Source organism: Mesoplodon mirus, assembly GCF_964341445.2.
Source record: "Mesoplodon mirus genome assembly, chromosome: 11".
Taxonomy (NCBI): Eukaryota; Metazoa; Chordata; class Mammalia; order Artiodactyla; family Ziphiidae; genus Mesoplodon; species Mesoplodon mirus.
In genome coordinates this window covers 55,878,789-55,905,772 of record NC_138987.1, presented here as the reverse complement: position 1 = coordinate 55,905,772, position 26,984 = coordinate 55,878,789, and the positions used below count along the sequence as shown (strand labels likewise).

Below are 26,984 nucleotides of genomic sequence, written 5' to 3'. Positions count from 1 at the left end.
CCCGCCGACCAGCCGGGTCCTCCACCGGCCCAGAGAGCCCCGGCCCGGCCCCGCCCCCGGCACGGAGAGCAAGGCCCCGCCCCTGCGCCTCCTGGTCCGGGGTCCGCCTACCGGGGGGCGGGGCGCGGGGTATGGGGCACGGGGCACGCCCTCTCCGCGCTCTGAGTGACGGCCGGAGGGCCGACGCCAGGCTGCGGTTCGCGGCCTGAGCTTGGGTCCCGACCCCTCAGCACGCGCCCGCGATTCTCCTGCCTTCCTGCCCTTCCCACCCTTCCAGCCGGCCGCCTCCAGACCTCGGCCCGCCGCTTCTCCGCCTTCGCGGCTCGACTGCAAGGGCGCGCGGAGCGGCTGGATCCCACGCGCTCGCTCCTAGGACCAGAGGCTGGACCCAAGTATTCATTCCGAATGTAGGGATATCTTTGCACTTCGCAGAGCGTTTTTTTGGTTCGATGCGTATTTTTAGCACTTTAATTAATTCACTCATTCAACAACTACTGAGCACCTGTTATGTGCCAGGAAGTGTTCCAGGCACTGGGCAAATAGCAGTGGGGAAAACAGATCCCGGGAAACTCCTGCCCTTGTACGGCGTACACGGGCTTCTTACGTGACCCCAAAGTTACTTCTTTTGAGATTTGGCTCCTACCAAGTAGTGAAATCGTGAGGCGAGGGGCCCAATTTATTTTAGGAATAAAGATGTGAGATAAATGTTATATTGTACAGGTAAGGGAATTATATTCTAAAGCTATTTAATGACTGCTGAACGTCTCAGGGCTAGTAACTTAACAGAGCTCCAGGCATACGAGTGCAGAAAGGTCGAGCACCTTCTGTCCAAGGCCCGGGTAAAGGTGTTTCTTTTTTCCTTTATTTATCAACACTTAATTGAGCCTGTGCTCCGTGCTTGGTATTGTGCTAGGTCCTGAAGATACAAAGAAGTCTCACCTGGGTCCAATTCCAAGGCGCTTAGAGTCTAGCAGGGGAGAGGTAGGAAAACAACCAACACGAAGTAGAAGTCCTAAATTAAAGGTGACAAATGGGAGGAAAGGAAGAGAGAGTCATTCTTGGGGCCGTCGTAGAGAGAAACTTCATGTGGGTGTTTTGTTTTTGTTTTTGGCAGCGCCGTGTGACTTGGGGGGATCTTAGCTCCCCAACCAGCGATGGAACCCATGCCCCCTGTAGTGGAAGGGTGGAGTCCTAACCACTGGACCAGCAGGGAATTCCAAAACTTCATCTGGTTTTCATTGTAATACCTAGCTGGCCTCAAATGAGGGCCTAGTCCTGTTGTTTTCAAACATTATTATTGAGACCTCTAGGCACAGCAGAAGTGGTTCAGAGGTTCCATAAACTTTTATCAGTCACATTTTATTTTTACAGTTTTTTTTTTAATTCACTTATTTATTTTTATTTTTGGCTGTGTTGGGTCTTTGTTGCTGTGCGTGGGCTTCCTCTAGTTGTGGTGAGCCGGGGCTACTCTTCGTTGCAGTGCGCGGGCTTCTCATTGCGGTGGCTTCTCTTGTGGAGCACGGGCTCTAGCTGCGCGGGCTTCAGTAGTTGCGGCACGTGGGCTCAGTAGTTGTGGCTCACAGGCTGTAGAGCGCAGGCTCAGTAGTTGTGGCGCACGGGCTTAGTTGATCCACGGCGTGTGGGATCTTCCTGGACCAGGGCTCAAACCCACATCCCCTGCATTGGCAGGCAGATTCTTAACCACCGTGCCACCAGGGAAGCCCAGTTTTTCTTTTTTTTAATGAGGTATTTTTTAGAACACATAGACACCTGTGTGTCTATACATAAATCTTATATAATTATTTTAAAGAATCAAATAATTATATAAGATTCGTTAAGAAAAACAGAAGAGCCCTGCCTCCATTCTCTCTCCCTCCTGGGAGGCAGCCATATTCAGCTCTTTTCAACTGTTTCTTCTGGCATTTACCTTCATATCTCTGGCCCTCCTCCAACTGTGTCCCTCCCCTCGGGATGAGGAGTCCAAGGGGATATATCCATCCAAAGCCCACTTCCCACCTTATAGGTGATATTCTGAATACCTGGGGCTCTGGAATTCCCTGCCCAGCTTGCTTCCTGGGACTGCACCAGCTTCTTCCTTGGATCTTTCCTCCCCAGGGAGACCTTGCTGATAGTGTGGGCATCCCTAGGCCTGAGGGGTAGCCAAGGGGCAGCTATGCACAGCAAGAGGAGTGAGCACAAGCTGGGGTGTCCACAGGACCCTGTGTAAGCCTTGCTCATTGCAGGACAGAAGCAAGAGCAGAAAGGAAGGGGGTCAGGCAAGAGCCAGGGGCTAGGGGCTGCTATTTTCTACTGTAGAACTCTGAGGAGTCCAAAAATTCTAATTTAGAACCTGGCCTTTTAGGTAGGTCCTTATGAAAGTGTATTTGTGAAGTTAGTTTAGCGGTATTTTATTTAACAGTGTGTTACCTTAATTTGTAACATTAAGATATGTAGTGTATGAGAGGCTCCATCTGTAGTCTGCCCAGCCCTCACAAGTAATAGGGGCAGATTTGAGGATTGAACTCTTTTCCCTGCCTCTCTTCCCAGTGCTATACCTTATTCTCGTCTCCTATCTGCCAAATTTAATTTGCTCCTTTTCGTTAGTTCAATTTTCAGTTCTCACAACACTGTGACTGCATATGCTATTCAGAGTTGCACATATAGAAAAGTTTGATTATTCTTCCTTTCCTGCACTTCTTATTTTCCCTGGAATTAATAATTACCTTGTTTTTTTTCATTTGTTTAGTTTTCTATGTATTTATCTCAAAATCTTCCCCCAGTTGCCTAAATCCCTTCTCAGACTATCTAGGCACAGGAGATATTCTATCAACTTCATCTTCTTGAGGACATCTCTGCTGGAGACTTATGACCAGCACCGATCTGAGTTTATTCCCCCCCCACACACACACATCTGGCAACCTACTATCTCCTTTCACATCGCCGGACATTTTCTTTGCTTTTCTCCTTTGCTGGATCTTTTATTTGCCAGTTTTCCATATCTTTCTCTTTCTTGACTTATTCCCTCTTTTTGGAGGAGACCATCTTCCGGAAGCTTCCTCAGAAAGGAGGTAAATTGTTTTCAAACTTTGCATGTTTGACATTACCATTATTCTAGTCTGACATGATCGATCCATTGTTTTGCTGGGACTTGAATTTCTTTGGAATTATGACGGCATTGCAACGTGACCTTCTAGCTTTGGTCATTGCTCTTGAGATGTCTGAAGTCTTTTAACTCCTTATCCTTTGTAAGTGACTTTCCCCTCTCTCTGAACCTCTCCTTGTCTCCAGTGTTCTAAAATGGCAGTGATATGTCTTAGAGAAGGTATTTGTAGTGCTGGGCACTCAGTGCCCCTAACTTCTGGGAAATAATCTTGAATCATCCCATTAGTGATTTCTTCACTTCCATTTTCTTTCTTATTTCTTTTTTGGAACTCTTATAATTCAGATGATGCATCTGCTGGACTGGTCCTTCTCATTTCTTGTTTTTCTCTCCTACTTTTCATCTTTTTTACTTTGTCTTTGGGAGATTTCCTCAACTTTTATCTTCTTATTCTTCTACTGAGTTTTTCAATATTTTAAAGACTTTTATTACTCTCACTTTATTTTTGTTCTCCAGCTATTCCTTTTTATAGCATCTTATTTTGTTTCAGAGTTGCAGTAGCTTATCTCTGACACTATTAATGATGGTTTAAGTTTTCTTCTCTTGCATAATCACTGTTTTCTCTAAATTTCCTTTTCTGTGGTTTTGATCTCTTTCATGTTAGAGTCTTTGCTTGAAGGTCTTATAATCCCTGGTTGTCTGCTCACATTTAAGGATGGGTTACCAAAATCCCAGTGAGAAGCGTTTGTGCTCTGTGGGCTGAGGTACATGGGTGGGGCTTGTCTCCAAGAGCTTCACTGCAGGGAACCTCTGATGTCACATCTTTAGGCCTTCCTTCTTGGGGTGGTCAGCAATCTGGCACAACTAATTCCATTTGCCGTATGGTTGCCCCACTTCTGCCTTAGGATTCATCCTTCTCTGGTCTGTCAGCAACCACTCATCCATATGCTTAACAGCTTCCTAAAGTATTTTGCTCGTCCCCTCTCCTGTTTCCCTGTCTTTGTGCACTTATGCCTTAAAAAAATCCCTTTGCTATAGTTTTAGTATATTTTTAGTAGAACAAAATTAGATACATGTGTTCAATATACCAGTTTTACCCAGAAACTTTAAATATATTTTAAATATTTTTAAAACAGTAGTTTAAATATATATACACTCAAATGTCCTACGTATCAAATTTTTGGGTTTGTCAAAACAAGCTTGTTGACATCGAATGATTTTATAATACAGAGATATCATGAAGTTGAACTTACAAATGTATTCTAATAAGACATTGCTTTTATCTGTTTTAGATAGTGAGGTTCTACAGAAGGCTCTGCTTGCAAAAGGGGGTTAGCTGCTTTTTAAAAAAAGGTTTAGAAACATCTCTTCTGGGCTAGTGATCAACTAGTGTGACCCTTGAACTGTGGTGAAGGTGCTGCTACTGACCTGAACTGCATGGGAGAGGGGCTTGGAGGAGGGAGCATCCCAGCCCCAAGGGTAAAGGGAAGGAAAAAAGAGAAGACTTGCCACCTGAGAAAAGAGAAAGAGTTATCTCCTTATACCCTCCTAACTTCCAGCCCCTTGCACTGTCTGCCCACGATCCCTCCACATCTTGGGCATTATAAAACATTGCATTTTTAAAAATCAGCTTTATTGAGATATAGTTTACACATAATAAAATTCACCAATTTTAAGTGTAGGGCACAGTGAATTTTCACAAATGGTACAGTCATGTAAACACTGCCATAATCATGACATAAAACATTTCCTTCCCTCAGAAACGTTCTTTGTTCCCTTTTGCAGTCAGTCGCTTCTCCCTCATCTGGCTCCTGTCATCTACTGATCTGCTTTCTGTCACTATAGTTTTGCATCTCTAGAATTTCATATGAATGGAGTCATACAGTGTGTGGTAGTTTGTGTCTGCCTTCTTTCACTTGGTATAAAGCTTTTGAGATTATCCATGTTGTTGCATGTATCAGTCGTTCATTCTTTTTTAATGTGAAGTAGTATATTTCATTGCATGGACGTACTGCAATTTGTTTATGCATTCACCAGTTGATGGACATTTAGGTTGTTTGTAGGTTTGAGCTATAACAAATAGAGCTGTTTGTAAATATTTGTGCATATAGATCTGTGTGTGGACATATGTTTTCATTTCTCTTGGGTAAATTTCATTTCTCTTGGGTAAATACTTAGGAATGGGAATTGTGTGATAATGTATATTTAACTTTAAAAAAACTGCCAAGCAGTTTTCTAAAGTGGCTGTACCATTTTACATTCTCACCAGTAATATACAAGGGTTTCACTTTCCCAACATCCTCAACACTTGGTATCCTCACACTTTTTACTGTGGTTAACAAGTTGTAGTTTTATTTCCCTAATGACGTTGAGAATCTTTTCATGTGCTTATTTACCATTTGAATATCTTCTTTAGTGATGTGTCTATTCAAATCTTCTACCCATTTAAAAACTGGATTGTTTTCCTTCTTGTAATGGAGTTATAGTGGTTCTTCATATATTCTGGATACAAGTCCTTTATCAAATACATGTTTTGCAGATAATTTTTTTTCCTGTCAGCAGCTTCCATTTTATTTTCTTTTATGTCTATGTTATGTCTGTGTTTCTCTTGTAATATTTTGTCTGGTTTTTGTAGCAAGGTAATGCTAACCGAATAAAATGATTTGAGAAGTGTTCCATACTGTTCAGTTTTCTCAAAGAGTTTATGTAGAGTTGTATTATGTTTTCCTTAAATGTTTGGCAAAAAATTTACCAATAAAGCTGTCTGGGGCTGGAGTTTTCCTTGAAGGAAAGGTTTTTAATTATTAATTTAATATCTTTGGTTGATTGAGGGCTTTTCAGGTTTTCTTTTTTATTGAGCTTTAATAGATTGTATCTATTAAAGGAATTTGTCTAATTCACCAAGTTTATTGGCATAACATTTTTTCATAATACTCTCTTATTATTCCCACTGTAGAGTCTGTAATGGTGTCCCCTTGTTATTCCTGATGTTTGTAAATTGTGTCTTTTTTTTCCCCTGGTAAAAGCTGGCTAGAGCTTTATCAATTTATTAATCTTTTCAAAAAACCAGGTTTTGGTAATTGCATTGATTTTCTCCATTTTTGTTTGTTTGTTTTCTGTTTTATTTATTTTATTCTTAACCATATTATTTCCTTCTGCTTGAGTTTCTCTGTTCTTCCTTATCTAGTTTCTTCCTCTAAGCACTGCTTTGGCAGCATCCTACAAATCTTGATATGTCATGTTTTCATTTTCACTCAGTTCAAAATTTCATAATTTTCCTTGTCATTTCTGCTTTGATTCATGGATTATATAGAAGTGTGTTGTTTAATTTACAAATATTTGGGAATTTTCCCAGATATCTCTCAATTATTGACTTATAGTTAATTCCATTGTGATCAGAGAACATATTTTATATGATTCTAATCTTCTTAAGTTTATTGATATTTGTTTTATGGTTCAGATTATTATTCCATATGCATTTGGAAATAATGCATCCTGCTGTTGTTGGGTGAGATGTTCTATAAATGTCAATTGAGTCAAGCTGGTTGATAGTATTTTTCAAAACCTCTATATCCTTACTTTTTTTTTTTCCTACTTTTTCCAATTCATGAAAGAAAAGTGTTGAAACCTCTAACTCTAATTGTGGATTTATCCATTTCTCCTTTCACTTCTATAAGTTTTTCACTTCATGTATTTTGAAGCTATGTTATTAGGTTCATATTTATCTATCTATATATATATAAGATTATGTCACCTTTATTAACACCTTTATCATTATGGAATATCCCTCCCTTTTTATCTTTGCTAATCTTTCTTGTTCTAAAATCTGAAATTAATATAGCCACTCTAGCTTTCTTTTGATTAGTATTAGCATGGTTTATTTCTATTCATCTTTTAACGTATATGTATCTTTTTATTTTAAGTGTGTTTCTTGTAGACAGAACATAGTTGAGTATTGGGTTTTTCTTAATTGAATCTCATAATATATCTTTTAATTGGCTTGTTTAGATCATTTATTTGTGATCTAATTTTTTAAATAAATGTATGGGTTTTTAAAAATTAATTTATTTGGCTGCATCGGGTCTTAGTTGCGGCATGTGGGATCTTTTGTTGCGGCACACAGGCTCTTCGTTGTGGTGCATGGGCTTCTCTCTAGTGTGTCACACAGGCTCCAGAGTGCGCGGGCTCAGTAATTGCGGTACGCAGGCTCTCTTGTTGTGGTACGTGGGCTCTAGAGCTTGGCAGCTTAGATGTCCCGCGGCATGTGGCATTTTAGTTCCCTGCCCAGGGATTGAACCCACATTCCCTGCATTGGAAGGCAGATTTAACCACTGGACCACCAAGGAAGTACCTATTTGTGATCTGATTATTAGTATGATTATGTATAAAAGAAAGAAGAAGTGGGGAGGGAGAGAAAGGGAGAAAAGGGGAAAGGACCCCAAATTGGGAATCAGAAAAGCAGGTTGAAGTCCTGACTCTGTACTTCCCAGCTCTGTAACTTTAGATGAGTCTTATAACTCTGATCCTCAGCTGGCTCTACATGTTTGTAAGGATAAATAAGTTATTTGTAACCTACAACATGCTCTGAAATCATAAGGGATTAAAGGACCATCCAGTGCCAGATGTATAGATAGACAGGTATCCATAAACCAGGGTGTGACTGCCTCAAAGACAGAACTAGGTCTCACTGTTTTTTGTATTTCTAGCATCTAGCCCCATGCCTGGAACATAGAACGTTACCAATAAGTGTTCGTTGAGTAAATGAGGCAATGAAAGAATTAACTTTGAATAAGTGAATGAATGATAGTATGTAAAAGACCGGTGGGTGTCAGGTGACAAGTTGTTAAGTGGCTATGGCACTGCTAAGAACTGAAGTTACAATGTTTAATTCCTTATCCGTTAAATGTTTCAGTAACATGGAAGAATAATATGCACATATATGTATTTTTACTTACAGCTTCATTAATTCAACAAATGTTTATTAAGTGCCTACTATATACCAGGCAAAGTTCTAGTCCTGGGCATACAATGATGTCCATTTTAATCATTTGTTTTAAAAAGGCCTCTGGCACTGATGATTACCTTCAGTGACAGTGTTGGTTAAGCCCTGACCGCTGGTGCAAATTGAAATACATTCCCATTAGTTATTGATTGGCTGTAATTTTGTTTTAATTAAAAGTTCTTTGGGAAAAGAACTTTTTCTAATTGCTGTTTCCTACTTTTAGCCGTTAATATTTAGTTTGGGAGCATAACATTTAATGATTTTTAAAAAGCAATAGGTCAAGTTAATATATATTAGGTGATGGATTAAAAAGCTAGATAATCAAGCAGATAGATGACAGGGAGTCATTCTTCCAATCAACCTGATGATGTCACTGGAGAAAAGAAGGTCAGTTGGAACGTGATGTCTGGCAGTTACAGGGAGCTGTGGCTAGGAAGAGGGTACTCAGGAGCTGCCCTGGAGTCCTTAACCCCCAAGCAGCTAACATCGTGTGTCCAGGCCCCTGTACCAGAGACACAGGACATCTCTGTGACTGACAGAGTGATCCCAAATGGAGAAAGACGAACCCCCACTGTTGGTGACCCCTGCGTCAGTGAAAGCCATCATCTCAAGAATTGAGGCTGCCCAACTAACTCGGGCTCAGGAGGTAACCCCTTGAGATGAGGGTGTCACCCTTCTGTTGGGGTCTGATGTGGAGGCTGGGAACTGAGCCCAGATTTGGGTAAGATTCCAGCTCTGGGCCCTCAGGGGTTCTGGGATCCTAGCAAGCTGTGTTTGTGGACAGATTAGTGGAGGGTGAGCTGGAATCAAACCGCCCCCGAGGCAGGGATGGGCCCAGGAAGCAGACAGCCCACAGGGAAGCCCTAGGTTGGCCCTGAGACACATCGTGGTGGGCCCTACCAGGGCAGGAGGAGGGGCCCAGAGTTCATGATTGGGGTCTGTTCTTGGCAACCTGTCAGAGTGCCGCAAGCTGAGCCCTAGAAACTCACAGGGAAATGGCCAAATATTCAAATCACCCTGCACGTGAGCCTCTGGTGCATTTTTTTAATGGGAGCCTCTGATCCTGAGGGTTTCTTGGGGCCTCATTTTTCTAGTCTGTTGCCTCTGGATCCTTGTGAGGAGAGATGTCCAGAAGTCCCCAGCAAATTCTGAAATTCTGAAGAAATGTTCGCTGTGGATTTTTAGTATTCTCTCCCTGAGCTGGTCTTAATAATCAAAATGACAGTAATTAGAGCTAACACTTATTTTATGTGCCAGGCGCTGTCCTAAGTACTTTACAAATACTGGTTCATTTAATCTTTACTAAAACCCTGTGACATAGGTACTATAATTATCTGCACTTTACAAATAAGAAAACTGAGGCCCCAAGAAATTAACTGACTTGTCTAAGATCACACTACTAGGACATGGCATCTAGCACCAGAGTTCACACCCAAAAACACTACAATCTGCTGCCTTCCATATAGAATATTTCTTCCCAGCTCTCAGACATCTTGGACAATGTCAACTGTGTCATCAACCGCTTCCAGGAAGAATTAGAATATGATTTCAAAAAAAAGGCAAAATCTCACCAGACAGAGCAAAAGGGCAAGAACAGATTCATCTTGCTGGAGAAAATTACCTCATTCTCCAATGATGCTAAGACTAAAGAGAAGCACTTGTATGAAATTCTCCACTGGCTAGGTAACTGGGGTGAGTTTGCAGGCTGGGTGCAGTCCTGAGGTCGGGTGCCTTCCCCGCCAAGATGCTGGTCCCAGCTCACTCAGCCTCCTCCTTTCCCCTACCCTAGGTCAGCATTTGCTGGGAGGGGAGTGCAGGGTGGTGGGTGCAGAAGGCACAAAAGACACATCACAGCACCTCTCCAGTGAAACATTGTCCCACTCATGTCACAGCATATCACCTCTATTCCCTAGAGAGGCAAACATGTCATTGTCCAAAACATAATAGATTGTGATATTAGGTGCATATGTGATGAAGCCTAAGTCATGGGTTCATTCTTTTTTTTTTTTTTTTCTTTTTGCGGTATGCGGGCCTCTCACTGTTGTGGCCTCTCCCGTTGCGGAGCACAGGCTCCGGATGCGCAGGCCCAGTGGCCGTGGCTCACGGGCCCAGCCGCTCCGCGGCATATGGGATCCCCCCAGACCGGGGCACGAACCCGTATCCCCTGCATCGGCAGGCGGACTCTCAACCACTGCGCCACCAGGGAGGCCCCATGGGTTCATTCTTACATCTCATTTTTTAGTAAGATAGAACCTAAATGCAAACTCACACTAGCTGTTTTATTTTTCCAGCTTTATTGAGATATAATTGACAAACACCATTGTGTAAATTTAAAGTGTACATGTGATTATTTTATATATAAACATATATATGTATATAGTGAAATGATTATCACAATAACATATCACCTCACATAGTCACCCTTTGTTGTGTGTGTGGTGAGAATATTTAAGATCTACTCTCTTAGCAAATTTCAAATATAGGCATACCTTGGATATTGCAGGTTCAGTTCTAGACCTCCACAATAAAGTGGATATCATAATAAAGTGAATCATGTGAATTTTTTGGCTTCCCAGTACATGTAAAAGTTGTGTTTATACTCTAGTCTATTAAGTGTGCAATAGCATTATGTCTAAGAAAACAATGTACATTAAATATACTTTATTGCTAAAAAGTGCTAACCATCATCTGACAATGCAGGGTTTGCACAAACTTTCAATTTTTAAAAAATGCAGTCTTTGCAAACAACAGTAAAGCATAGCACAATAAAATGAGGTATGCCTGTATACAACACAGTATTATTAACTGTAGTCACCATGCTGTACATCAGATCTCCAGAACTTATTCATCTTATAATTGAAAGTTTGTACCCTTTGACCAACATCTCCCCATTTCTCTCACCTCCCAGCCTCTGATAACCACCAATTTACTCTGTTTCTGTGAGTTCAGCTTTTTTTAGATTCCACATATAAGTGAGATCGTACGGTATTTGTCTTTCTTTCTCTGTCTGACTTATTTCACGTAGTGTAATACCCTCAAGGTCCATTCATGTTGTTGCAAATGGCAGGATTTCCTTCTGTGTTATGACTTAATAATATAGATCTTCCTTAGCTTATGATAGGGTTATGTCCCAATAACCCTATCATAAGTTGAAAATACCATAAATTGAAAATGTGTTTAATACACCTAACCTACCAAACATCACAGCTTAGCCTAGCCTACCTTAAATGTGTTCAGAACACTCGCATTAGCCTACAGTTGGGCAAGATCATCTAACACAAAGCCTATTTTATAATAAAGTGTTTAATATCTCATGTAATTTATTGAAGACTATACTGAAAGTGAAAAACAGAATGGCTGTATGCATACAGATGGTTGTAAGTGTATTCATTGTTTACGCCTGTGATTTTGTGGCCTCTTAGAGCTGTAGCTTGCTGTTACTGCCTAGCATCGTGAGAGAGTATTGTACCATATATCACTAGTGTGGGAAAAGATCAAAATTCAAAATTCGAAGCATGACTTCTACTGAATGTGTATCACTTTCGCCTCATTGTAATAAATCATAAGTTGAACCATCATAAGTTGGGGACTATCTGTATTTCATTATATATACTACATTTTCTCTATCCATTCATCCACTGACTGACACTTGGGTTTTTTCCATGTCTTGACTGTTGTAAATTATGCTTCAGTGAACATGGGCATGCAGAAATCTCTCGGAGACAGTGATTTTGTTTCCTATGGATATATACCCAGAAGTGGGATTGCTGTACTATATAGTAATTCTATTTTTAATTTTTTTAGGAACCTCCATACTGGTTTCCAAAATGGTTATACCAATTTACATTCCCACCAACAAGGGTCCCCTTTTTTTCATGTCCTCACCATTGCTTGTTATCTCATCTTTTATACATAATAGCCATCCTAATAGGTCTGAGGTACTATCTCGTTGTGGCTTTGATTTGCATTTCCCTGATGATTAGTGATGTTGAACACCTTTTCATATACCTGTTGGCCATTTGTATATCTTCTTTAGAAAAATGTCTATTCATATCCTTTGCCCTTTTTTTAATCGGATTATTTGTTTTTTTGCTATTAAGTTGTGTGAGTTCCTTTTAGATTTTGGATATTAACTCTTTATTAAATACATGGTTTGCATGTATTTTCTCCCGTTCTGTAGGTTAAGGCTTTTCACTTTGATAATCATTTCTTTTACTGTGCAGAAACTTTTTAATTTGATGTAGTTCCACTTATTTATTTTTGCTTTTGTTGCCTTTGCTTTTGGTGTCATATCCAAAAAAAAATCATTGCCAAGACCAATATCAAGAAGCTTTTCCCCTATGTTTTCTTTTAGGAGTTTTATGGTTTCTGGGCTGGTATTTAAGTTTTTGATTAATTTAGAGTTAATTTTTGTGAGTGGTATAATATAGGAGTCCAATTTCATTTTTTTGCATGTAAATGTACAGGTTTACCAGCACCACTTATTGAAGAGATTATCCTTTCCCCATTGAGTGTTCTTGGCTCCCTTGTCAAATATTAGCTGACCGTATATGCATGGGTTTATTTCTGAGCTCTTGATTCTGGCCCATTTATCTATGTGTCCGTTTATATGCCAGTGCCATAGTGTTTTGTTTACTATAGCTTTGTAATATAGCTTAAAATCAGGTAGTGTGATGCCTCCAGCTTTGTTTTTTTTTTCTCAAGAATGCTTTGGCTATTTGGGGTCTTTTGTGGTTCCATATGAATGTCAGGATTGTTCTTCCTAGTTCTGTGGAAAATGCCATTGAGATTTTGATAGGGATTGCACTGAATCTATGGATGACTTTGGGTGGTATAGACATTTTAACAATATTAATTCTTCTGATCCATGACATGGGTTATGTTTCCATTTACACGTGTCTTCTTTAATTTCTTTCATTAAGGTCTTATGGTTTTCACTGTAGAGATCCTTCACCTCCCTTGTTAAATTTATTCCTAAGTATTTTATTGTTTTGATGCTATTGTAAATGGGATTGTTTTCTTTATTTCTTTTTTGGATAGTTAATTGTTAGTGTATAGAAATGCAACTGACTTTTATATGTTGATTTTGGATCCTGTAACTTTATTGAATTTGTTTATTAGTTCTAATTGTTTTTTGTGGAGCACACTAGCTATTTTATAGAGGGACCCAAGGGTGATATTCAAAGTACTGAATGGATACTGAGCCAAACAGCACTGATGCCAGCTGTAAGCAACTGGTATAGCCATTTGGGTGTGGACCAGCTGCATGCAGCCCTGGAGCCAGATGCTACCCCCGTTAAGATCAGAGTTATCTGATCAGGAGACTTCAGTCTGGTGTGAGGTATGGTGGATGCTACAGTGTTGGAGGAAGATGGTATAGGGATATGCCCTACCCCTGCTCATATTGCCCTGCCCCTGAGGAGCTCTTGGTTCTGTGGTCCTTCAGCTGCTCCCAAGAACTAAGCAGGGCTGTTGACTGCAGTTAATTAATTTAATTGTCCAGATATTGGACTAGGCAGTGAGGATAGAGCAATAACAAGATAGGCACATTCCTGGCCTTGTAGTACAACAGTGCTGTTTTATGTCTATGCATATTTTCTACATGGCAGGTCTCATGTTAATCATTTCACTTGTATTATCTCATTTAATCCATACCCAACCCTTTTTTGGCAAGGATACTAAGGCTTAGGGGAATAAGTGACTTGCTCAACATCATACAGCTAATAAGAGGTTAAACCAATCCAACCTCAAAGCCTGCTGGTGTAACCCTGTCCTATAGGGCTATTTGGGGCTCCCTAGAGGACAGACTATTCTCAGCCTGCATCTCCCACTCTCTCTCCAGGTGACAGTCTGACCTATGAGATCAGGAACAGGAAGAGTGAGGAGGAAGAGGAAGCCCTGGATGAATGGATCGAGGTGATGGAGAAGGTGTTGCCCCTCTCCCTCATCGCCACCAAAGGAGGCATCGAGTCTCTCATTTCCCTCTGCTCCACTCTCATCGAAGGACAAAGGAAAGGGCACAGAGTAAGTTCCAGGAGCACCTGGCAGGGGAGCTGGGTGGGGTGGATGCCATCTCAAGGAAAGAAGTCACACACCAGGGTCTATGGGAGTCTTTCTGATTCTCCTCCATAACAAAAGCTTTAGCTGAGATGGATGGTCAGTGGTAAGAGGTTGGGGTGGTGGACCCAAGCTGAGAAGTGAGCAGTTCTGGGCTGTCCCTCAGGGCTGAAGGAAGGTGTGATGTGGAGACAGGTCCTTGTTGGTGCTCCCTGGAGCTGCGGCCTCGTATGGGGGAACAAGGCTGGAAGGTCAGAAAGGGTGGAGTTTATAGCTAGAGCTAGAGGAACATCCTTTCCTTAAACCAAGCCCAGATGCAGAGCCAAGCAGTCTGGTGAGACTCAGCTAGCGGACCTTCTAGAACCTTCTCGATTGTGGCTACTCCAGAAGTACCCAGTCAACAACATGGCTCAACCTTGAAATATTACTCCTCTCAGCACTAGAAGGGGCCCGAGATTATCTAACTGCCACACTTTGTAGATGAGAACATTGAAGCTCAGAGAAGAGAAGGATCCACAAGGAAAGCCTGTGGCAAACCTAGGCCCCACGCATAGGTTTTCTGGCTTCTTAATCTTACTCAAGAGCATGGGCTTCGGAGTCAGACAAACCTGAGTTTGAATCCCAATTTCTAGCTGTGTGACTTTGGGTAAGTTACTTCATCTCTCTGAACCTCACTTTCCTCATATGCAAAGTGAGGAGAGCATTGTCTGCCTTACAGGGTTCCACATGGTGTGAGGCATCTGGCACTGTGCTTAGAACACACACTCAGGGCTTAATAAACAAGAGCTAACATTATCATTTTACCATTGATTTTCATGGCCAGGTTCCTTACCAGTCACGCAAGGTCGATAGCTGGGGGAGGGAGGAAGCAAGGAAAGGTGGAGGAGAAGGAGACAATCTCTCCTACTGTCCTTGTCATATTATGTCTTGAAATATAGTTATTTGTTTACTTGATTTATTTCCTTACTAGGTTATAAATTTCTGGAGGGCAAAGGCTGTGTCTTATTCATTTTTTTAGGGATTAGTTATTGAGCACTTTCTAGGTACCTGGTACAGTGCTTGGTACTAAACATGTATAATCTACTTACGTCCCATGAAGTAAATGCTATGATTATCCCCATTTTTCAGAAATAGAGGTGCTGAGAAGTTAGGAAATTTGCCTAAGGCAGGTGGTAAGGATGGGATTCAAGCCCGAGTTATCTGACTCTAGAATCCATGCTCTGAACCGTTAGAGCATATGGCCTCTCTGACAGTATTAGCTAAATGCTAGCTTGATTTCAGTGTCATTTAATTTCCATATTTCCTTTAGCCCCTCATCCAAAGTTAGCCAGTGTTTTGTCTGCCAGTGATGTTCACTGAATGAGAAATGAACGAATGCTCCAAGATAATCACTCCAGCAGCTCTACACATGGTAGATCCAAGGGGATACAACTATGACCATGGACCATCCCTGAGGAGCTGAAGTTTGCATATGAATGGGTTTGAACACAAAGTGCACAATCGGTGTTTATGTACATTTTCCTGCTTTCATCAGAGTATCAAAGGAGTTCATGACCCCCATATGGAAAAATACATTAGTCATTATAAAAGAATGTAAACCGTTGCAGGACCATGTGATAAATTCTCTACAAACACAGTCCAGTGGTAACAGGAAAGGAGAATACAACTTCCCAGGTGATCTAGAGTCTAAGTGCCAGGTGGGCTTCCAGAATTTAGATAGTTGGCAATAGGTAGCCAAACAGAGATATTGAGACTAGGAAGTAGCGTGATTAGAAAAATCACTCTACTCCAGGGAAATATGGAGGATCAGGAGTGTGTTGAATTGGGTTGAACTGGATCGAATAGGTCCAGACCCCTCTGGGTCCTGCAGGTGCTGTGGAGCTGACAGACCCTGACAGGTAAGCTCTGAGCAAGCTCTGAGCCCAGCAGAGATCTCTCCTGACAATATCTCCCCTGGCCTCATATAATGCCCCAGCTCCTTATTGCCAAAGCCCTAAGAAGGTTGGATGGGAATTTGGCCAAGCAGGGTGTGGAGAATCAGTATAACCCTTGAGTTTATTGCCTTTGTTCTCTCCACCTCTCCTAGTGTCCAAACTCACCTTCTGGCAGAGCTAGTGGAAACAAAGCCCACAAAAAGGGATATCTGAGCTCAGAGCAGATGCTCCAGGACAAGCACACTACCTGCATAAGGGTCTCCGAGGTGAAGTCCATGCTGCAGGAACTTGTGGACTCCACGATGTTCAACCAGGGGGAGGTTCGGGCCATCAGGTACATGTCTGCTGTGGTCGAGAACCTCAACAAGGCCTTGATGCTCCAGCACAAGGAGAACAGAAGCCAGGAGGCCAAATACAGGACACCTGAAAATAGAGATGACCAAAGAACTCAGCAGCCAGAGGCTCTACTTCCAGAAGTCCCTCCAAGTGGTCAAGAGTAAGAGAGATGCCCTACTAAAGCAGGTAGAAATTCTAGGGGGAAAGTACCCTGACCTCCTCCTGATGAAGCATGCCTTAGAGTTCCAGCTGAACAAGGCTCAGTCTGCTAGAGGTCAAGTAGAATACTCAGTCAAGATCTTGGTTGACTCCCCAGCCCCTGCCAAGAAAGAGGCCCTCCCAAAGAAAGAAACAGTCATAGAGGAAACCCAACAGGAACCCAAGAAGGAGGAACAGTTTTCACCACTCTCCCCAAGTCCCCTGGCCATGACCTGGGATAGTAGTGCTAGGCCTTCCACATGTCAACCACTTTCCACCATGACCGTGCATTCAAGGATTGCAGATGTGTACAGCAGCAAGGACACTGAAAATCTTCAGCCTGTGTTGCCATCCTCCATGGATCACAAGTTTCCTAAGAAATGGGAAAGACCGTCAGCAGAAAGCCCAGGCCACAAAGTCAAAGACCAGAAGGACTTCTTCCAGGAAGTGACCCAGGAGAAGGAAGGACTCCAGATGAAGTCCCATTTTCAGAAGCAGCTGTCCCCAGAGAGCTCTAGGAAGGTGGCCTTGGAGAGCAAGGCAGAGCACTGGGAAGAGGAACTCAGCTGGGAGAGGCGAAGGCAGCAGTGGCGGGAGGAGGAGGAGATGTGGCTGCAGTGGCAAGAGCAGTGGGCCCTGCTGGAGCGGGAGCACCGGCAGAAGCGGGGCAGTGGGAGCAGGGGGAGGCAGCAAGGGGGTGGCAGCGGAGATCGGCCCAGGAGCAAGGGCGCCCATGGAGGGGGCCGGAGCAGACAGGAGAGGACGTGGAGAGAATGGGCTTCGTGCCCACCGGTCGATGGAGGGACTTGGAGGAGGCATCACTGGCACCTCCCCCAGGCCGGGCCCAATCTGCTCACCAAGGCAGGAGGCCACACTTGCCCAGGTCCCCTAAGACCCAGCAACCTGCCCCCAGAAACCAGAGGACCATGAGTTCAGCCGAGTTTACTCAGAAACCACGGGCCCACTGTGTTCCCACGAAGCCCAAGAAGACAGCCTCCCTTCCTGTCACGGGGACATCCCTCCGAAAGGTGACCCAGCCCCCTTTGCGTACATCCCCAGTAACTCTGAAGGGGAAGGTATACCACGTGGACGTGGAGGCCCAGAGGAAGAACCTGCAGCTCCTGACTGAGGAGGATCAGCTGGGGCTGCCCCACGACCTGCGCCACAAGGGGCGGGAGCTCACCACCACCGCCATGGAGCTGAACGCGCTCAAGCTGTGGTGCCTGTGCCATAAGTACATCCTCTACAGACATTTCCAGAGCCTCTGGTAGGTCCTCCCTGGCACCCACCGGCACCCACCCACACCGCTGCAATATATCGGCAGAGCCAGAGCCCAGTGAGAAAGGAGGAGCATGGGGCAAGTGTGATGGAGAGAATCACCCCACTCCTGGACAGGGTTCCCCCTGAGGGAGGGTACCTGCGAAGGACACCTGACCTCGGAGCCTTGGGCAGCCCTGAAGGTGTGGGAGGTCAAGCACTTACACACTGCTCTCTAGTGAGCTTTCCTGCAAGCCTTTCTTCCTGCCTTCCTACTGCCCTGTCCGTAACCCACCTAACATGCTCCCCCATTTGCCTTACTTTTTTTTTTTTTTTGCGGTATGCGGGCCTCTCACTGTTGTGGCCTCTCCCGTTGCGGAGCACAGGCTCTGGACGCGCAGGCTCAGCGGCCATGGCTCACGGGCCCAGCTGCTCCACGGCATGTGGAATCTTCCCGGACCGGGGCACGAACCCGTGTCCCCTGCATCGGCAGGCGGACTCTCAACCACTGCGCCACCAGGGAAGCCCTGCCTTACTTTTTTTTTTTTTTAAGATGTTGGGGGTAGGAGTTTATTAATTAATTTATTTATTTTTGCTGTGTTGTGTCTTCGTTTCTGTGCGAGGGCTTTCTCCAGTTGTGGCAAGCGGGGGCCACTCTTCATCACGGTGCGCGGGCCTCTCGCTATGGCGGCCTCTCTTGTTGCAGAGCACAGGCTCCAGACGCGCAGGCTCAGTAGCTGTGGCTCACGGGCCTAGTTGCTCCGTGGCATGTGGGATCCTCCCAGACCAGGGCTCGAACCCGTGTCCCCTGCATTAGCAGGAAGATTCTCAACCACTGCGCCACCAGGGAAGCCCCCTGCCTTACTTTTATTCCTGTTTCCAGCCCAGCCCAAGCCTCCTCACCTGACAACACCTCCTGCTTCTCTGCTCCCTGTTTTCCCCAGCTCTCACAGACACAGAGTCATCTCTGGTTAACAGAGAGTTGGGGGCAGGAGGAGGCTCCTTCACCCACTAAATCACTTCCCTCTCTTCCCAGACAAGAAGTGATCAACCATGTACAAGTTGTGTGAGAAGCTGGGGCTGCCTACAAGGCCCAGAACCTCTACCTCTTCCTGGAAAACGTCGACCGCCTGCAGAACCTCCAGCTGCAGGCCTGGACAGACAAGCAGAGGGACCTGGAGGAGAAGCACCGAGAGTGCCTGAGCAGCATGGTGACCGTGTTCCCCAAGGTGGGCCTCCCACCCGGCGACCTTCTCAGGGGTCAGCACAGCCAGCAGGGATGGGGCCAGGGTGGATCCATGGGGCTGTGGGGTGTACCTGGGCGCGGGGGAGCAGTTGGGAAATAAGAGAGCAGATTAAAGCCTCTGAACCAGGAAGAGGGGAAGGCAGGAGACAGCCTGAGTGTAAGGAAGGTCAGTTTTCCAATCTCCATATGTGGGAAGAGCAAGAGAGGGAGGGACCCTCTAAAGGAGCTGGACAAGAAAGCTTCTTCTGGAGGGGAGGTAGTTGGAGCCTGCAGTCCCAACTCTGTGCTCAGATTCTCCCTCCCCTGTGGGTCTCCCTGTCCTGCTCTTGTCTGATCGGGTTGCTCTCCAGGCTTGGTCACAGCTGTCTTCTTTACCCTCGTGCTGGCGACTCCCTTTGCTTCTCTCTGGGGACAGCTCCCCTGCTTTCTCTCTCTCTCTTTTTTTTTTTTTTGGCTGCATTGGGTCTTCGTTGCTGTGCACTCAGGCTTTCTCTAGTTGCAGCGAGCGGGGGCTGCTCTTCGTTGCAGTGCACGGGCTTCTCATTGCGGTGGCTTCTCTTGTTGCGGAGCACGGGCTCTAGGTGCACGGGCTTTAGTAGTTGTAGCTCGTGGGCTCTAGAGCGCAGGCTCAGTAGTTGTGCACGGGCTTAGCTGCTCTGTGGCATGTGGGATCTTCTGGGACCAGGGCTCAAACCTGTGTCCCCTGCATTGGCAGGCAGATTCTTAACCACTGCGCCACCAGGGAAGCCCCTCCCCTGTTTCTAGATGCCAGGTCTCCCTCGTTTTAGTGGAGTACCTCCTCCGGTCACTTCCTGACAAAAGGTTCCTGGCATGTAAAATCATTGAGACCCTGGTTGTCTGAAAATGTCTTTACTGAATATCTACTCTTAACTCTTTACCTTAAAATTTTTTTTATTTTTGGCTGTGTTGGGTCTTCATTGCTGCATGCGGGCTTTCTCTAGTCACGGTGAGCTGGGGCTACTTTTCGTCGTGGTGTGCGGGCTTCTTATTGCAGTGGCTTCTCTTGTTGCTGAACATGGGCTCTAGGTGCGCGGTCTTCGGTAGTTGCAGCACACGGGCTCAGTAGTTGTGCTGCACGGGCTATAGGGTGCACAGGCTTCAGTAGTTGTGGCTCGTGGGTTCCAGAGTGCAGGCTCAGCAGCTGTGGTACACGGGCTTAGTTGCTCTGTGGCACGTGGGATCTCAGTAATTGTGGCATGCAGTCCCTAGAGCGTGCGGGCTTCAGTAGTTGCGGCACATGGGCTCAGTAGTTGCAGTGTGCAGGCTCTAGGGTGCACAGGTTTCAGTAGCTGTGGCGCACAGGCTTAGTTGCTCCACAGCATGTGGGATCTTCCTGGACCAGGGATTGAACCCGTGTCCCCTGCATTGGCAGGCAGATTCTTTGATGTGGACCATTTTTAAAGTCTTTCTTAAATTTGTTAAAATATTGCTTCTGTTCTGTGTTTTGGTTTTTTTGGCCGCAAGGCATGTGGGATCTTAGCTCCCCGACCCGGGATCGAACTTGCACCCCCTGCATTGGAAGGTGAAGTCTTAACCACTGGATCACCAGGGGAGTCCCCAGCAGCCAGATTCTTAACCATTGCACCACCAGGGAAGTCCCTACCCTTAACTCTTTTTTTAAATTTTTATTTTATTTTTGGCTGCATTGGGTCTTCGTTGCTGTGTGCAGGCTTTCTCTAGTTGTGGCAAGTGGGGGCTACTCTTCATTGCGGTGCGCGGGCTCTCATTGCAGTGGCTTCTCTTGTTATGGAGCATGGGCTCTAGGCAAGTGGGCTTCAGTAGTTGTGGTGCATGGGCTTAGTTGCTCCGTGGCATGTGGGATCTTCCCAGACCAGGGCTTGAACCTGTGTCTCCTACATTGGCAGGAGGATTCTTAACCACTGCACCACCAGGGAAGTCCCCCTACCCTTGACTCTTAATTGACAGTTTGCCTGGATACAGAAGTCTAGGTTAGAATTCATTTTTCCTCACAATTTTGAAGGCACTGCTCATTCATTGCCTTCTAGGTTTTGTTGTTGCTGTTGAGAGTCCAAAGTCATTCGGAGTCTTAATCCATTGGGTTTGACCTATTTTTATTCTCTAACGTCTGCCTTCAGTTTCCTCTACTCTTTCCCCTGCTACCAGGGTCAGAAAAGCAGCAAGTGCTGACATGGTCCACAGGAGGCTGGCTGATGGCTTGGAGGGATTGGAGAATCCCACAGCAGTGACTCAGAATCTGCTGAGATCTCCTCTAGGGTTGGGCCAGGAGGTTACCCCACTGAGTCCTGAGCAGCCATGGCCAGAGTCTGGGGGAAGCAGTGTCCTGAGGGATTCAGTGTAAGTGCCGGCATAAGGCAGTTGGAAGAGCCTTGGCCATGGGGATCTCTCCCAGTTCAGTTTCCTGTAACCTTACATTAGTCCTGATCACCTCCTGTAGGTGTCTTGACTTGCTAAATTGGTTTTGAGGTTGAGAAGGAAAGGGACCATATATATAATAATTCTTTAGGTGGCTGTGAGGGTTCCTCCAGCTCCTTCCCCAAGGCCAGGGCAGAGGCTGAATGACAAGACACGGAGAGCATTCCTGACACAACCTGGTCCGGTAACATGAGGCTCTCACAGTTCCAGCTGCTCTGGCTTCCTTTAGTTTTTTCCTTGTTGTTTTGCCCATTGTCCAGATTCTCCACAACAAAGGAGAAAACAGGAACTAAACCAGTAAAGAACAATTCAAGGAATTTCTGGGAAATGCAATACCCTGAGGTCCCAGGCATATCTAATTGGAGGCATTCCCTGGGCCTCACCCTTTCTGCTCTGCCCCAAGTCAGGCAATGCCTCCTCTGGCACTAGAGAGAGGATGAATTCCTTTCTCCCTGATGCCTCTCTGCTGGTTCCTCTTAGCTCCAACAGGAGTGGAACATTAACCTGAACACCCCTGTGGTCACCTCCCCAAAGTCAAGGAAAAGCAAGCCTCCCCCATCCACTGCGGCACATCCATTCCAGCAGCCCCTCCTGCAAGCGACACCTGGAGCTGTCTATGACCAAGCACCAGCAATGTGTGCCCCTGTGGATGGCCCAGTAGGTGCACGGAAGCCAGGGGCAGCTGGCTAGGTGGGTGAGGGAGGCAGGGAGCAGGGGTGACCAAACTCGGGGGGGCTGGCAGCTCAGTGAAGGCACAGACAGGCAAAGCTCACCCCATGAGTTGCAAGGAACCTAGCTTCTCAGCTGCCTGCCCAGCTCTGGCCATTGGCCCAGATGGGGGTATGTGTGTATGTGGTGTGTGGGCTTCACGGCACAGGCTGACCAAGTATGTTTCAAACTATGCAACTGAAAGACTCCTGGGACCCACAGCTGAGAACTTACAACCATTTCTACCCTGAGCATTGGTCTGGCACCTGCCACTGGTCCATCCATATAAATCAACCTGATCCTTCCCACCATGTGACCCCTGGGCTCAAAGAGAGACACCATGAGTCTCTGGGCAGCCAAGAAGGGACACATCCACACCCCCCTAGTGTGGCCAGTTCAGGGCTTCAGGCCCAGGGCATGTGCCTGGAGGAACAGGGGCTGTCTCGGCAGCCTCTTCCAGTAGCTCCTCAGCTAGAGGAGACCCAAGGAGGTGAGATTTAGAGTTGGGGAGGGAAGAGATGCAGCAAGGAAGGCAGTGACAACTATTTGAGAAGGGAAGAAAACCCTGCAGAGCTTGTTGCTTCCCAGTCTCTCCCTTTCTGTAAGTCTACCTCTTCATCTCTTCTTACACTTTCAACTTTCACACCCCAGCCAACAGGGGAACCAGCTGGAGGCCATCTGGAAGACTGATGTGGCCTCCTCCAGTCACCCAGTAGAAAAGAAGACCCCCACCAGCCTGTCCTGGGACCAGCTAGGGGGGTACCCAGATATTCCCCGGCTGTTGGCATTGGATGTGCATTCCTCCTACCACAAAAACTTGATGTCCTTCAAGGCCTGGTAAGATGCAAGGCCGGACGGTTAATCTGGATTCAGGGAGATCTGCCCACCAAGGGCAGGGCCAGAGTACACACTTCCGGTGTCCAACTGCCCAACAGCTATCTTTCCAAACATTAATAATGACCTCATGGGCTTCCCTGGTGGTGCAGTGGTTGAGAGTCCGCCTGCCGATGCAGGGGACACGGGTTCGTGCCCCGGTCCGGGAAGATCCCACATGCCGTGGAGCGGCTGGGCCCGTGAGCCATGGCCGCTGAGCCTGCACATCCGGAGCCTGTGCTCCGCAACAGGAGAGGCCATAACAGTGAGACGCCCGCGTATCGCAAAAAAATAAAATAATAATAATAATAATGACCTCATTTACTGTACCACATCAGACAGAGAGATGCTTACCTGCCTCATTGGCCATGAGCTTGGGTCCCCATGCCAGCACCATTCTAATTCTCTCAAAGGACTCCACACAGCGTCTCAGAAGATCATGAAAGAAGTCTTTCCTTCCCACTTGCTTCCTGGGCTGCACATGAATTGCTCAAGAGGTGTTTCTTGCCCTAGGCCTGGGGGTTATTCTCAAGGAGAGCCAGGTGCAGGTATGGAGAGATGAGAGAGACCAAAAATCTCAGGATAAACTGGGCCCGTCTTTGGCATTGTCATTTCCTTATTGCCTTCAAGAACTGCCCCTGGGAAGAGCAGCTGAGGGGAGGCGGGCAGGACTCAGTAGGCCAACAAGGGACTTTTCTGGTTAGGAAGGTTCAACTCTGCCTCTCTTGGCTTGAAGATGTCAATATTGAAGACTCAAGGCTCTTTCAAGGAGCCTTTCTAGATTACTAACCCCAGCTGCCTCTTGTGGCCCTGGCCCTGCCCCAGTTAAAGATCTTTGACAGGGATGGGAATTCCCTGGCAGTCTAGTGGTTAGGACTCGGCGCTTTCACTGCCAGGGCCCAGGTTGGATCCCTGGTTGGGGAACTAAGGTCCAGCAATCAATCAATCAATCAATCTATAATATCTTTGACAGGGAGAGGGCACTGATGCCTTCCAGTGTAGACCTAACCAGAACCAAGGCTGCAAGATGCTGGGGCTGCCCTCATCCTCTCGACAGGAACGTAGGGAAGACAGGGTGGCATGGCAGCATCAGAGGAGGCTGGTCCTTGGCTGTGATTCCGCTCTGAAGTGGGCCTGAGAATCCCAGCTGGACATTAACATTATAGCCCACCTAGTACATCGATACCTGGTTTTCAGTTCCTGAAGAGAGAGAGAGAGAGAGAGAGAGAGAGAGAGAGAGAGAGAGAGAGAGAGTGTGTGTGTGTGTGTGTGTGTGTGTGTGTGTGTGTGTTGATTTGGATACAGCAAACAGAACTGAGAATAACCAAAACAACACTGGCAGAATTTGGTAACCCAGAAATCAACTGGGGCTGCACCCTGCTGAGATTTGACTAAACTTGCCCCTGACTCTAGCACCCCCATAGTGGTATCTCTCCTCTCTGAGCTCCTTCTTTCCCTCTGCATCCCTGCCAGTGCCTGGGCTCTGCTCATCATCTGTTTCAACCTGAGACACCAACCCCGCACACGTGAATATGTGCACATAAATATCAAGTATACACACTCCACTTGACCCCAAGCATTTCATGATCTTGGTAACTTTCTGAAAATTTAGCGGGTTGATAGGGAAAGGGATTCACAGTGAACGGTACCCAAGAGCAGCCTCCTTTCTTCCCCTCTCTCTTTGGTTTAACGTGCAAAATTCAAAAACTCTTTCCCGTCTCTCATGCAGAGCTGTTCCACCTACACCCATGCCGCCACTGGGATCTCAGCTTCAGACTTAAGCACTAATCAAAATATTGTTCCCAGCAAAGACAGTTTCTCCTTTCCAGGGGAATTTAGGTGAATACAATTTTCTTCCCCTTTCTCAAACTCTACACAAGTTTTTTCAGTTTATCACACTACCAGGTGTAGAGACCAAGCCCTGCTGCTTCTGTCTTCTTTATCCACATGCCAGGTTGGCACCACCTACCTGTGTGTCAGGCTGGTCCTCGAGATTTTAGTGTGGGTGCTGCCTACATTGTCTTGGGATCTTGCTACTGTGGCATGAGAACCTGCCGCTGCCCAGGCTACTGCTGCCCTAGGGTGGTGGTCGTGCTGCTTTCTTCGTGCATTCTCCATGCGTGTGCGCCTCTGGAGACACACTGCTTCCACTCCCAAAAGTGCACCCTCTCTTTGGCCGCCTGCCCCTGGCCCACCTCACATCTGCAGGCCCACCTGTTGTGTGGGTCTAGGTCACTCACCTCTTCACGATCCTGCTGACCTCACCAGCTCCCATGGCCAAGCTGTCCAGTTCACAGCACCAGCTAGTTTCATAACTAGGGCCAGCCTCGCACCAACTGTCCCATTCTCCTGGTCTGCCTGGCATTGGCAACCTGTCTCTTCAAACGCCCGCTGGGGTGTCCTCTCAGCATGTGGGGAAGGGCTGTTAATCTTCCCTCTGTGATTTGGGACCATGTCCTTCAAAAACCAGCAGACGCCCTTCTCCAAGATCTTTTTTCTACTTTGTCTTACAAGTGTCTCCCCTGGGCTCTCTGTCTGACAGGTAAGATAGCTATGTGCCTGTACACACCAAGTGCTGTCTGCAGTTGGAGAAGTATCTTAACCTCGACTCTGACTGCCCTGCCCTCCCTTGCTCAGAGCCTATTTCTGCACAAAGTACACAATGGTTCACACGTGTGTGCTCAGATGCAGTGAGCATGGATTCACAGGCTTCCAACGTGGTGCCGACAGAAGAGAGAGCTTATAACTTGGTTTCTGGGAAGGAACCAAGATGGAGGTGGAGAGGAAGAAACGTGGATGGGTAGCAAGGAGCAGGAAAGAGTGAGGGGAGGGAAGAAGAAGTATTCTGTAACGTGAAACGGGAGGAAGATTCACAAGAAAAGAAGCAGAGCCCCTGGGATGTGGCAGAAATGTTGTGTTAAGCAGTTCCACATCTGGGTCAGTCTGGGCCCAGTCCTGGACTGGTCTCCCAGAGACGACCAGGGAAGCTCTCGCGTGGGCTGGGTGGGTACTCACATCTCAGGGCCTTGTTTCGGCTGTTCCCCGACTGGTAACTGTATTAACTTTCAGTGCCTCAGTGACCCAAAGAAAGGAAGGCCAGGAACACCCAGAGGAGTCAGCTGAGCTTGTTTGTAAAAAGTCAAACGAGTCCTTCCCCGGAACCCTAAAAAGCCAGAAGCATCAAGACAATCCCAGTCCTTGCTCCATGCCTTAGCCAGTGATTCTCAAATTTGTTCCAAATGCAGATTCCCAGCTGGTGTTTTTAAACAAACACTCTGGGTACTGCTAAGTAATCCTAGAACTTTGAGAAACACTAGTTTCCTCCTTCAGTCCCCAAACTGGATATTTTTAATAAAAGAGATGTGTTTATTTTTTATTTTTATTTTTTTTTGCGGTACGTGGGCCTCTCACTGTTGTGGCCTCTCCCAATGCGGAGCACAGGTTCTGGACGTGCAGGCTTAGCAGCCATGGCTCACGGGCCCAGCCGCTCCGCGGCATGTGGGATCTTCCCGGACCGGGGCACGAACCCGTATCCCCTGCATCGGCAGGCAGACTCTCAACCACTGCGCCACCAGGGAAGCCCCGAGATGTGTTTATTTTTTAAATTTTCTGCCTCATTGCTAAAACCCACACCTCCTCAACTCACTCATTTTTGGAACCAGGTGCATGACCACCTGGCCACTGACTTAGACACCAGTCACAGAGGATCCCCCAGTGTTGCGTCTGCTCTCCAGGAGCCGACCAGCCAAGACGGCCATAATTAGTGCCTGGCACACAGCAGGGCTCAGTAACTCTAAAATCAATCAGAGACACAGACAAATAAGTAACAGATATACTGATGTTGAGCGTGAAACTCAG

At 46.1% G+C, this 26,984-nt stretch overlaps 1 protein-coding gene across 1 annotated transcript; it reads left to right on the top strand.

The window, feature by feature from the left end:
* Positions 1–8,652: 8,652 nt before the first annotated feature.
* On the top strand, positions 8,653–26,340 carry FAM186B (family with sequence similarity 186 member B; the record flags this gene model as incomplete). Its single annotated transcript, XM_082636999.1, is given in 12 exon segments — positions 8,653–8,748; positions 9,569–9,794; positions 13,945–14,159; positions 16,246–16,512; positions 16,514–17,288; positions 17,291–17,892; positions 18,922–18,951; positions 18,955–19,113; positions 22,026–22,105; positions 22,107–22,202; positions 22,905–23,090; positions 26,196–26,340. Coding segments are annotated over 12 exon segments (2,877 nt in total).
* Between the last annotated feature and the right edge of the window lie 644 nt (positions 26,341–26,984).